This window comes from Sinocyclocheilus rhinocerous, unplaced genomic scaffold (assembly GCF_001515625.1).
Source record: "Sinocyclocheilus rhinocerous isolate Xijiao unplaced genomic scaffold, SAMN03320098_v1.1 scaffold1609, whole genome shotgun sequence".
Classification (NCBI taxonomy): Eukaryota; Metazoa; Chordata; class Actinopteri; order Cypriniformes; family Cyprinidae; genus Sinocyclocheilus; species Sinocyclocheilus rhinocerous.
This window is the reverse complement of record NW_015633539.1, coordinates 384,133-396,869: the sequence shown is the minus strand read 5'-3', so window position 1 is coordinate 396,869 and position 12,737 is coordinate 384,133. Positions and strand designations below refer to the sequence as shown.

The 12,737-nt window shown below is 36.6% G+C and overlaps 1 protein-coding gene across 1 annotated transcript in view; it reads right to left on the bottom strand.

Moving 5' to 3' along the window:
- The window catches only part of rabep1 (rabaptin, RAB GTPase binding effector protein 1), a 32,446-nt gene that overhangs the window by 9,190 nt on the left and 10,519 nt on the right, over positions 1–12,737 (bottom strand). Inside the window, exons 4-14 of the mRNA XM_016557902.1 lie at positions 11,667–11,827; positions 11,382–11,501; positions 9,358–9,493; positions 7,759–7,937; positions 5,932–6,042; positions 4,947–5,405; positions 3,031–3,135; positions 2,805–2,921; positions 2,328–2,426; positions 1,719–1,859; positions 1,014–1,203 (exon numbers count right to left, since the gene is read on the bottom strand). Coding sequence (XP_016413388.1) covers positions 1,014–1,203; positions 1,719–1,859; positions 2,328–2,426; positions 2,805–2,921; positions 3,031–3,135; positions 4,947–5,405; positions 5,932–6,042; positions 7,759–7,937; positions 9,358–9,493; positions 11,382–11,501; positions 11,667–11,827 — 1,818 coding nt within the window. The remainder of the gene's footprint in view (positions 1–1,013; positions 1,204–1,718; positions 1,860–2,327; positions 2,427–2,804; positions 2,922–3,030; positions 3,136–4,946; positions 5,406–5,931; positions 6,043–7,758; positions 7,938–9,357; positions 9,494–11,381; positions 11,502–11,666; positions 11,828–12,737) is intronic.

Sequence of the window (12,737 nt, the reverse complement as noted above, 5' to 3'; positions counted from 1 at the left end):
TTTTGATTGGATGAACATTTCTTGGTCCTACGCCTTCCACAGAATATATAAATACTATTAGATGGATAGCCTAAATGTCCTAATTCAGATGGGCTACCTGTTTTTTTTTTTTTTTTATGGTATATCAAAAAGTGTATATTTTTTTTAATGTGATTGTTGGTACATTTTACCAGTTTTTACCATACTTTCAAAACAAAAATTAAAATAGGAAAAATATGCAATATGAAAATAATTGAAGACAAAATGTGTTTTACTGAGAAAAAACAAGATTTGGTTTTTAAAAAGCCTTTTTCCAAAAGGTACATCTGCAAAAAGGGGGGGTCGTCTTATAATCAGGGTCGTCTTATATTCGGGCCAATACGGTACTTATTTTGGCTTGAGATTCAACCTGAAAAGGTTTCTTTATTATAGCATAACCATGAATGTTCAATCATCTAGTGAATGAAATGCTTATTTTTTTCTTTTTAATGGGAACTTGATAGATGAAGTCTCGCTTCAGTGCAAAAACATTTTGTATCATATAATTGTATTCTATAATTATATTGAACTGAAAAGACATCAGTGGATCAGTTGCTTAAAACTTAATTGTTACCTATGTGCCCATAGATGTCTGTGATTGGACGCTCAACCCAAGTAATTATATGAATAAATAATACACACACACACACATATATTGTGTGTGTATATATATTTATTTATGAAGTATATAATTGATATTTTTCAATTAATTGTGCAGCCCATACTGCAGTTCCTCAAATCTTGTCCTGGAGGCCAATGCCCTGCAGAGTTTAGCTCCAACCCTAGTCAAACACACCTGAGCAAGCTCATCAAGGTCTTCAGGATCCCTAGAAAATCACAGGTGAGTGAGTCTGATCAGGGTTTGAGCTAAAATCTGCAGGGCAGCGGCGCTCCAGGACCGGATTTGAGGAACCCTCTTAATATAAACCATCACAGCGTCCTACCGTTATCTTTCTTTATCTATCCAAATCAACTGATATCTGCAATCCACTCACCGATCTCTTCTTTACAGCCCTCTATCTCCAGCTGTAGAGTGTCCTCCAGATTCTCTTTGAGACACTGCTCTGCCTGAATCTGCTCCTTCAAGAACAGAATTTCAGCCTTCAGCTTTTCCTCCAAATGCTCTGCTGCGGTGCACGCAGAAACAATGTCCTCCCTGTACTGCAACACCAGCTTCTGAAGCTCCTAGGTGGCAAAATATTAAAAAACAAATAGTTTAGACTCTATAATCTGATTGGATGAGCTTAGCAGTAAAATACCCAATTGTCAGCGCATAGTTCAATTTTATATTAACATTTTGCACAGTAAATTTCCACAACTTTTGATTAGGGGATATGTATTTTTTAAAATCACTTAAATAGTTTCCACTATTGCACAAACAAAAGAACACATTTTTACATAATGTTCTAAGATTTATATATATATATATATATATATATGTATATACTGTATATATAAATAAATAACTGCACACTGATGCATTTCAACCAACAATGCCTTCCTCAGAGTGTCTCAACAGCTCTTAACCATGGTTAAATAACAGCCTCTTCTGCAGAATTACTGTTATTTTTGGCATATTTTCTTACTATGCTGCTAAAGAAGGGGGACCAATCAAACAGGGTGCGTTCAAGTGTTAAAACAGCTAGATGAAATGCAGTGGAATCGAACAGAAGGTGCATCTCACATGTGCGCTGTAGTACCTGTACAGTGGCGGGCATGTGAAAGTCCTCTTGCTGCTGCAACGTCATGTGAAGTCTGTGTTTACCCTGAAGACTCTCATTATCTCTCTGCAGTCTGTTCAGCTCTTCAGTCACCTGCTCTCTGGACTGTAGCAGCACAGCCTGAACGCACACACACACACACACACACACCACTTAGCCTACTAAACCCTCTGGAAGCCACAAAAGCATATTTCCAAGTAAAGTGGAAAACGAACCTTTATAAAAGAGGATTTTTAAAAGAAATCTGCCAATGAAAATATCAGCGACCTTGAGAGATTCACCAAGCATTCCTCAGGTAATAACTAACCGACAGAAACCTTTCAAAGGTGATTTATTTAGGGTATCATGTCACAACAGCATCAAGTTTATCACCTTAATAGTGCAACTTCAGATTTGAAACAGATGTGCCTCAAGAAATTCCAGAAAGCATGAATACTAAATGCCAAAAGACACTTTTGCACAGTAGTACAAATCATACAGGCATGAAGAAATTCAAAATAGGACTCTCACTGAAATATGCTCTCACTGAAAGTCATCGAGGATAGCAAGTGAATGTTGTTGTGTAAGAGTATGTGTATTTGGTCATACCATCTGTTCCTGGGTGTTCCTCTTGGCCTGGCTGAAGGCCTGTTGGAGAGCGCTTACGAGAGACTCAGACTCCTGAACTTTCTGCTTCAACTCAGAGATCTGTGCACCAGACAAATGAAAATGACTGAAGTAATTTGACTGGGAAGAAGAGTAACATTCAGAGCAGTCTGCACATTCTTCACTTTTGTGAAAAATACTTTGAAGACACTGTGGCTGTGTTCTAATTCCTGGTGAGCTGCCTAACCAGGCATCAAGGTACACTACTGTTCAAAAGTTCCCATTTTGGTTAGTATGCTTCCTTAGAGGTTGAAACATAACCCTTATCTTGCTATTGTGAGGAAAAATTATAAAGATGAACAATTACTGCACTTTCCTCACTGTATATGATGCTCCAATTTGCACGTGTGTGATCCCATCTAAGTTTAACCTGTCAACAGATTTGTGCTTCACTAAATCCATCAGAGAGATGAGCTTTACCTTGGCAGTAGTTTCCTCATTGGCCTGCTTGACAGAGTCCTCTAACTCCTGCCTCTCATTCATTGTCCGCTCCAGCTGATCGTTCGCCTGCCGCAACATGGCCTGAAGCTTTTTAACCTGAAGGCACCACCAAAGGAAGTTCACTGTATAACAATACTACATAATGTCATTTTGAATCATTTCATTATGGGTCTTGTACGTGACTTTAGCGGCATAAAAAACAAACCTGATCTCGTGTCTCGGCCTCTTGTCCCTGAATGACCTGCAGCTGTTTCTCATAATTAGAGCACATATCACATCTCCGCCCCAACTTCCTTCCAGCGTTCTTCAACTGGGGGGAAACCACACCAAAAACAAACACAAAAAGTATTATTAAAGCATATTTAAGATCTCCGCTCATTGCTGATCCATTTTAAACAACTGTATGCTACACTGTTGTCACATGACCTTGTTACATTACATGTTTAAACAAGCAATGTCCAGTTATCAAACGGAGTTAAAACGATTACAATTCACGCATTTTTGATCCAGATCATTCACCAAAATGCAAATTGAAAGTGCATTGCATTGTGGGATACAGTAACTTGTATTTCCTACAGAAATCCGTTTTTGCAGTGAGTCAGTAATGACAATGATTCACAAAACCTCAAGTTCACAAAACTTCATTTTGAAATGGACGTTAGTGGAAGCAATGGAAACTTACAGTTCAGTGAGTCAGATGTTGATTCAGCAACCTCTGACTGATTCAGTGAGGAATTCGTTACACTGATTCAAACTTCAGAGCTTAAAAGAACTGGCTATGGTTACACTTTATGTTTCTGATTTACTAAAAAGAACCAGCTCAAAAGATTCATTAGTTTGGAAACTGAACTACCAACACACTGGTTGCACTGGATGTTTCTGTTTCCCTAAAAAGAAAGGCTCAGTAGAGTCATTTGTTCATGGAATTGGACAACGGTTGCACTGTAGGCTTCTAACGGCCATATAAAAGCAAATGTGGTAGATCATTCATGAATTTTGTGGATTCCAAAAATCCATACTTAACAGTATAAATACTATGTAGTACAAAAATATTACAAGCAAAATGATAGTATGTCACTCCAAACATAAGCATAACTCGTTTTAGATCACAACATACATTCACCGGCCACTTTCTTAGGTACACCAGCTCAACTGCTCTTTAATGCAAATATCTAATCCGCCAATCACATGGCAGCAACTCAATGCATTTAGGCATGTAGATATGGTCAATACAACATGCTGAAGTTCAAAGCAAGCATCACAATGGGGAAGAAAGGCGATTTAAGTGACTTTGAACATGGTATGGTTGTTGGTGCCAGACGGGCTGGTCTGAGTATTTCAGAAACTGCTGATCTACTGGGATTTTCACACACAACCATCTCTAGCTTTTACAGAGAATGGTCTGAAAAAGAGAACAATAGTAGATTGGAAGAGGGTTGCCTAGTCTGACGAGTCTCGATTTCAGATCAGTTGGATGGTAGGGTCAGAATTTGGAGTAAACAACACAAAAGCTTGGATCCATCCTGCCTTATATCACTGACTCAGTCTGCTGGTGGTGTAATGATGTGGGGGATATTTTCTTGGCACACTGTGGGCCCCATAATACCAATTAAGCATTGTTTAAATGCCACAGCCTACCTGAGTATTGTTGCAGACCATGTCCACCCCTTTATGACCAGAGTATAACCATCTCGTGATAGCTACTTCCAGCAGGATAATATAATATGCCATGTCACAAAGCTCAAATCATCTCAAACTGGGTTCTTGAACATGACAATGAGTTCACTATACTCAAATGACCTCCAGAGTCACCAGATCACAATTCAATAGAGCACCTTTGGGTGTGGTGGAATAGGAGATTCACGTCATGGATCTGCAACCTCCAATGTCAATTTCTGGGAAATGTTTCCAGCATTTTGTTGAATCTATGCCACAAAGAATTACGTTCTGAAGGCAAAAGGGGGTCCAACCCAATACTAGCAAGGTGTACCTAATAAAGTGGCTGGTGAGTGTATTTTCAATAACAAGGCTACTGTTTAGCTGGGTTCAACAGTAAAGAAAACAAAATAGAGACAGCTGAAACAAACAAAAACACCCCCTAAAAAGCATTTACTATCTGACCTCTTGCTGCAGCAGATTCCACTCGCTCTCGCTGACCAATCGGTAGCCAGACGGAGGAAGGTAAGCCGTATCGGCAGTATGAGAGATGCTGGACAGGAGTGATGCAGTTTCCTCCTGCTCTGGGGTCATGGCCTTAATGGCCTTCTCCTGGTCTTTGGTGAGGAGAAAGTGTCCCGGCTGGAGGGATGACATGGAGGAGGTGTCCCTGCTGTCAAAGCCCCCACAGTCTGCCCCCACTAGAGGGCCAAAGTCTGACTCGTCCAGCTGGCTAGCTGACTTGGCCTTGTTGTTTTGTCCACCCAGCCCGTGAGGCTGTAAGGCCCCTCCTGAAGAACCCAGGCTATCAGTGGACTGCACCCTCCGAAGCCCATCCTTATAAGGGTCAGAGCCGTCCGGACGGCTCGGGGTGTCTGCGTCCAGAGAGTGTAGAGAGCTGTGGATGCTCTGGCTGAGGTGGGACTGAGATCAAAATGAGAAAAAGAAAACAAGATGCTTAACATTTAAGGTAACGTTACAGTCAACATTGTAGATTTTAAGTTAACAATAATTAACTGAAATTCTATTTAAAACCCAAGTAATAATGATCAGTCATTCTTTTGTAACACTATACAAACAATATTTCAGCACAGCATTCAGCAATCATTTCTGCACCGCAGAAAGTCCAGTCATAAAAATGTATTGTATAACGCAGAATGTTGTGACATTTGGCAAATTATGGATGAATAAATCAAAATTTGGGATGTACACCATCACATCGAGATAGGAGGATTTTTTTTTTCATGTTTTAATTTTAACAATAAACCTCTGTTGTGCAGCACTTTGTTTGCCAAAAAAAATAAAAGGAATTACATTTTAATTTGATTACATTTTAAAGATTGTTTAAATTCTTATTGTTTGGTTGCCTTTGATTACAACCAGTTTTGATAGTAATTTGTATTAAATCATAAATCCAGAAAAAAAGACAACAGAATTTCTGAAAAAAAACCTCTTCTATGGAGAGTCCGAGCAGAGAGTCCTCCACCGTTTCTCCATGCTCTGTCCCATCATCCTCACTGGCCTCTTTAGCCTGGCTCAGTCTTTCCATCTCATCCTCTTCCTGGAAAAATATGCAAATATTTGCATAAATGTACAGTAAGCGCAAGACTAACCAGGTGTCCTAACAAGGTGCAAGACGATAATGCAACAAGTGATAAATACTCTTACTTGCAATGTTGGCCTATATTCAGAATTTAAGAACTGGCTCCCTTTCAATTCATAAAATTAAATTTGAAGTGAACTGACACCCCACAGGATGTTGAATTGGAATTTGAATCAGAATTTACTGAAATGCCAACAAAAAAATTCATGTCAGTCAAAAAAGGAATTTCATTTATCTAACAAGTTTTGCAAACAAATGAGATAATTACACGTCTAATTATCCCCGTTTAATTATCCCTAATATGTAGACTATATTAACGGATTTGACATACTTCTCTGAATCAAGTTAAATAATATCAAAACAATTAACAAAATTTAGAGATAAATTAGTGCAGTTTGGGGAAAAGGACTTAAGCCATGATTTATAAAACTAGTTTAAAAAAATAACTATTAATACCAGTGAGCCTCACATAGAGCGACCCTCACATAAAAATACTGATACCAACTGTTTTAACTATTTCAATACGGAAAAAGAAAAAAAGAAAACTTTAAAGAGGGGATAAATTAATTAAGGTCTCACTGAAACATCACCAAACACTACATAAAAAGGCACAGCTAAATATGACATTTATTATAATAGATTTATGTGAATATTGTTCAATTAAATTAAAACTCATACTATAATAACTTAAACTATTATACTATTATTACTAATTGTTATACTATTTTTAATGGTATTAATGGTACTATTTTAATCACGGTTATAAACATATAATAATATAAACGACAAATATTCACTTCTGATAACAGATCACTGTAAATTGTAATGTAAACATGCATTTTCTGAAAAGCTGTTTTGAAACAATGTGTATTGTGAAAATCTAAAAAAATAAAATAAATAAAAATGTAATAATTGGCAAAATTAGGCCTGTAATATTGAATGGCTAGAATTACTTAATTGGAGAAAAAAAAAAAAAAAAACACAAACATTTAATAGAGGCATCAGTATCAGTGATAGTGGCCTACATTCATACTACTTAGTAAAAAGATTCCAAGAATCAAATAATATTAAATATTTAAAATACTGTGTTACTGTGACACTTTGTTACTGTCTTTCCATAGTAATTTGGAGAATGTGAAATATTTATCTGATTAATTATGCGATTAATCACAATTAGTTACAAAAATCTCGGATTAATTTATTTTTTAATTAATCAACAGCCCTACTGATCTATAGATAACGATTCAAACATTGATCTAGTGCTTCTAGACATACTCTATATGTTGTAATATATGTCAAATGTTTATGGGTAATACATACTGAAAAATGAACATTAAAAAATTGGTTTCTGTTTTTGTCGAGTCAGGCTCCACCCACAGTAAAGTTTCTTTGGTCTGAACTCCTGCTCCATATTGTTGTGTGTTAAACAAAAATGTTCTGACTGGCAAAGGGCTTTTTTAGGAGCTTCATGAAACATTTTAGCTTTTAGTAAGACCAGAAGAAAAAAAAAAAAAACTTAATGCTGGAAGCTTGTTGCTTCATGTCTGGTTAGGACACAGTGCAAACAACCAGATCTTTTATACTTACTAAACAACCTCAATTGAGAATTGCTTTTAGTCTGAGCTTTAGAACGGATTCAATTAATGCTTCCAGTTCATTAAACAACAGAAGTACCTGGTCCCTCTTCTTCATCTCCTCCACCTGCCGCAGCTGCTCGGAGGACAGAACGCTCTCAATGCGCTGCATGTCTCGCATCAGCAGCCGCTGTGACTCCAGGAACTGATCGTTGGCACGTTGCCAAGTGTGTTTCAGCTGATTGTGCTGCTGTCGCTCCAACTCCAACATGTGAACCACTGGAAGATAAGCCACGATTCAAACTGGGCGTCACTCAACTAAAATCAACTGACTACGTACTCGGAATGGGATATAAGGGCCTCTAGCCTATCACGGCTCTACAGTACGAGCATTTCACTCACATTCGCAAGCGAAAATTACTGTGTGAATGTGAAAAAACTATTTTGGTGCACATGTGCAAGTGACACCTGATCAAAATGTATGATGTAAAACACCTTCAGCACAAACTAATGCATCTAACCTTATTCCGAATAAACTAAATTTTACATTTGAATTGAGTTTATTACTATACAAGTTAACGAAAAAAGCATGCTGCTGTGTAGAGGAGTGTTCACACAGGATGCATTTGTTCTCTTTTTTGTGCGACGGACACCATGCGGAGTTAAATGCTGAGTTTAAAGACAGTGTCAAGTTAAAAATAGTTTAACTTTTAAAAACATGTCTTGAGACCTTGCGTTCTGTTTCTGAATGCAAAAACACATCCTGTATGCACTTCCTGATATGACACTAAGGTATAGTATAGTGCAAACTGCAATGCTCGTCAATAACTAATACAAAGCTATTGTTAAGTGTTATGACTACATATTATCCGTTCAAAAGTTTTGGATCGGTAAGATAAATGTAAAAAGAAAGAAAAAGAAAAATGGTAATATTGTGAAACATTTCATTATTTTAAATTACATTGTAATTTAAAATATATTAAGAATGACATTTAAAATAAATGTTTTCTATTTGAATATATTTTAAAATGTAATTTAACATTTTAAAAGCTGAAAGCTGAATTTACAGCAGCCATAACTCCAGGCTTAAGTGTCACATGACCCTTCATAAATAATTCTAATATGCTGATTTGGTGCTTAAGAAACGTTTCTTATTATTATGAATGTTGATAACGGTTATGCTTCTTAATAGGATTTTTTAATGAATCTTTAATGAATTCTTTAATGAAGGAAGATCAAAAGAACATCACTTGTTTGAAATAGAAATTTTGTAACATTTTAAATGTCTTTACTGTCCCTTCTTATCATGTTAATGCAGCCTTGCTGAATACAAGTAGTAACTTATTTATAAAACAAATATACATATATAAAGCCCAAAATAACCCTAAACGACAGAAAAGAAAAAAGAAAGAAAAAAAAAAAGAGTAATAATAATAAAAATATTTTTTTTAAACATTTATCATATATCAACTGTATCTTATATCAGTGCCTGCTTGGACATATGCTCTAATTTGCAGTTAAAAGTGAGTAAATAAAATAAATAAATAAAACTATACATAGCATGCTGCAAACTAAAATTACCAATCAATCAACCAAAACAAGAAGAAAATGTAAAATTACATACAGTGTTAGAAAAAAAAAAAACATACAGTGTTCTATGAAAATAAAATGTTTGCATAACAGTATTTTGGTCACATACCTTCATGTAGTTCTTTCCGAAGTTTTTCGGCGTCCTCTTGAAGGACAGATTTCTGGGTGTTGAGGACAGCAACATACATCTCCAAGTCTGTTCGGCATGATTTCTCAGCCTCCAGGACGTGATTGAGCTCCTTCACCTGGGAATTAACCAAGCACATGTTTCTAACTTTGTTTTTCATGATTAAAAGCATCCATAAACAGAGGCCTTCTTCACACTTCAGTGTCAAACAGCTGACTCAAAATGAACATTTTATGTTTGAAAATAAACTGGCAGACTCATCTACAACCTTTCAACTTTACTACTGACTGAGATGATGGCTGCTGGATCATTGACTTCTACCAGCTTTTACAAGACTCAGCCAAAACAGTATCACAGTCATAATCATAACTAAAGGCTGTAATGTCATACATATACTGCCTTACAAAGGCAAAAGACCTTAACACGATAGAGTGTGAAACTGAGAAAAATTACTTTAAAGATTTTTATTTGTCCAGACAAATTAATTATAGATAGGACACTGGAAATCTGGCAGTTAGATGTTTTAGTAATGAAAATTATCTACATAAAAAAATTTGAGCTCAAACTTGATTTTTACTCCTGTTTTGAAGTTACTGTACTCTGCCTTTGCATTGTCGGCAAAAAGTGAGAAGTCACGCCAATTAGGCAAAAAGGCCTATTGTTATATACAATTATTATATACATTATATACAATATTTGGTTCCTGCTCACAATTTACAAAATCATTAGTAACACCTGTATAAAATCTAGTGATCAAGGCTGTTTCATAAGCTATAACATACAGTAATGTGACTGTATTCATTTATTTTTTTCTGATCGTAACAATCAGATAAAAAGTTAAACGTGAGTGGATACCGTTTTGCAACCAATTTATTTGCAATGTTCACTAACATTAAAGGATGCAAGACATAATGCTTAGAATGCTTGTGGATTTAACATCTCCGATGACGTTCGCCGTCATGGATTTTATCGGGTTACAAGAAAATGTAGGATATGGATTTAATTGCGAACTGTTTCTACTGATTTTGTGAGATCATGCTACGCTGTCACGGCATTCGAGTCCACGCGCGTGCAGAAGTGGGCAGCCCCAGACTGACATGCTGGCACTGAGAGAATAATCTGCATTATAAAAAGAAAGAAAACGTTTAAAGGGTATTTACGATTAATTATTGTTGCCAAGTTATCTAGTCTTTGCTTGTTTACAGTGCTTTGTTATATGGAGCAGTTTGGTAGATCGCGATCTGTTGGCAATTTTTTAGACAAACGAATTAGATAGATGTATGAAATAACACAAGCTACACCGTAATTTACATTTTACATTTAGCAGACCCTTTTATCCAAAGCGACTTACAATTGGGGGATACATAAAGCGATTCTTCTTAAAAGAGGCAAACAGATACAGGAAGTGCTTGTAATACCAAGTTTTTAGACATTGTTCAAATAAGTACACGCTAGAAAGAGAAGGAATAGATAAAGATATAGATTTTTTTTTTTTTTTAAACGCGGCAGACTTTAATGGACAGTAAAACAAAGGCAGAATACCGTATAACTCCAAACCGGCACAGGAACTTCATATTGATGCGTGGCTAAACAAAGGCAGAGCACCGTAACTCAATTTGAGCATTCCAAAACAAAGTCAAAGAGCGGTAACTGGTGTTATACGGTATTCTGCCGTAGTTTCTCCTGAGCTTTTCGAAGTTACTGTTAAGATAACCCATTATTTTCTCGAAAAAAAAAAAAACGAAATTGACTCAAGATACTTATCCACATGATAAAGGAGGTCTTGAATGTCTCAAAAATATCAATAACTCATTTTCGACCAAAACGAAGTTGCGGTCTTTTGCCTTAGCATGGCAATATACACCCATGATTCGTTTGCCCAGGCGTGAAAATTTGTCATGATAACCACATGAAAGGAACGAAATGACAGAAATGAGTCACATCTAATAATATATCTGAACAAAACAGTCTGGCTCTCAGTTCCACTTTTTTGATGCACGTCTAACCTTCGCTGCCTCGAGTTCCTTAACTCGATCTTCTGAGCTTGACAGTTTGGCCTTCAGCGCTGCAATCTCACTCTCCATTGGCATCACCACCGAGCGTAGCTTCTCTGCGTCCTCCTGAGCCTAGATTAATACAAACCCAAGCTTGCTAAACACACCCAGTACCAACATGATGCAAACACTCTGGCTTTGAGTCACGATTCAGAGAAAACGGCTGTGCATTATCTCTTTCACAGTTCAGGGAAGTAAAAGGCTAAAAAGTAGCCACATCAAAAAAGCAAATCTGACCTTCTTCATCTCGTTCTCTAAATTCTCCTCCTCCTGTCCCTCAGAGAGACGGCGGCGGAGCTCAGCTATCTCTCGCTCCACCCCGTCGCGGTACTGTGCCCACTGAGCACGCTCCTGCTCCAACTTCTGCTGGAACTGCAACTTAACTTCCCGCTCTGCATCTGAACATGCATGTCAAGATAAGGACTTATGCATCAAACGGAAAGCCTCAGGAACACAATTTACATTCACGGGCAGAGATCAAAAGTAGAAATCTTGCTAATCCTTCCTTGCCTGGATAGGGTTCATTAATGCCGTTAACGATTTAACAAGGCTTACACTGAATCTGAACTCACACACGCACTGCAGACTTCTGTCTCTACACATCATGTGTTCCTCAAATGTTCATTTATTAAATATATTGGCTAATATACTGTAAAAATACATTCAGCGACTAACATGAGTGAAGTGCATTTAACACATTTTACTGGAGACAGACTAATTATCGGTATGTTCAGCAGTGCTTAAATATTAGGTAACACCTCTCAAAACTGTATACAGGCACATAACTAAAAACATACTCGTATGGTCACCAAGACTGTATCTAGCTGATCAAAAATACAGTTAAAAAAGTAATATTGTGAAATATTATTACAATTTAAAATAAATTAATATATTTTAAAATATAATTTATTCATGTAATGGCAAAGTTTTTTTTTTTTTTTGTTAATTGAAGTAAAGCTGAAATAAAATGAAATATAAATATTAGATGAAAAAAAAAATTAAATGTTGTCCTGGCAGCTAATTAACATAAGTAAATTTATTAACTGGAAATAAATAAAAACTAAAACTGAACTAAAGCTAGAACTGAAATAAAAATAAAAAAACCTAAATAGTAACATTAAAGGGGTCATATGATGCGATTTCAAGTTTTCCTTTCTCTTTGGAGTGTTACAAGCTGATTGTGCATAGATAAGATCCCTGAAGTTGCAAAGACTAAAGTCTCAAAACCAAAGAGATATTCTTTATCAAAGTTAAGACTCTGTCACGCCCCCCTAAAACGGCTCGTTCTAACACACCCCACATATCTAC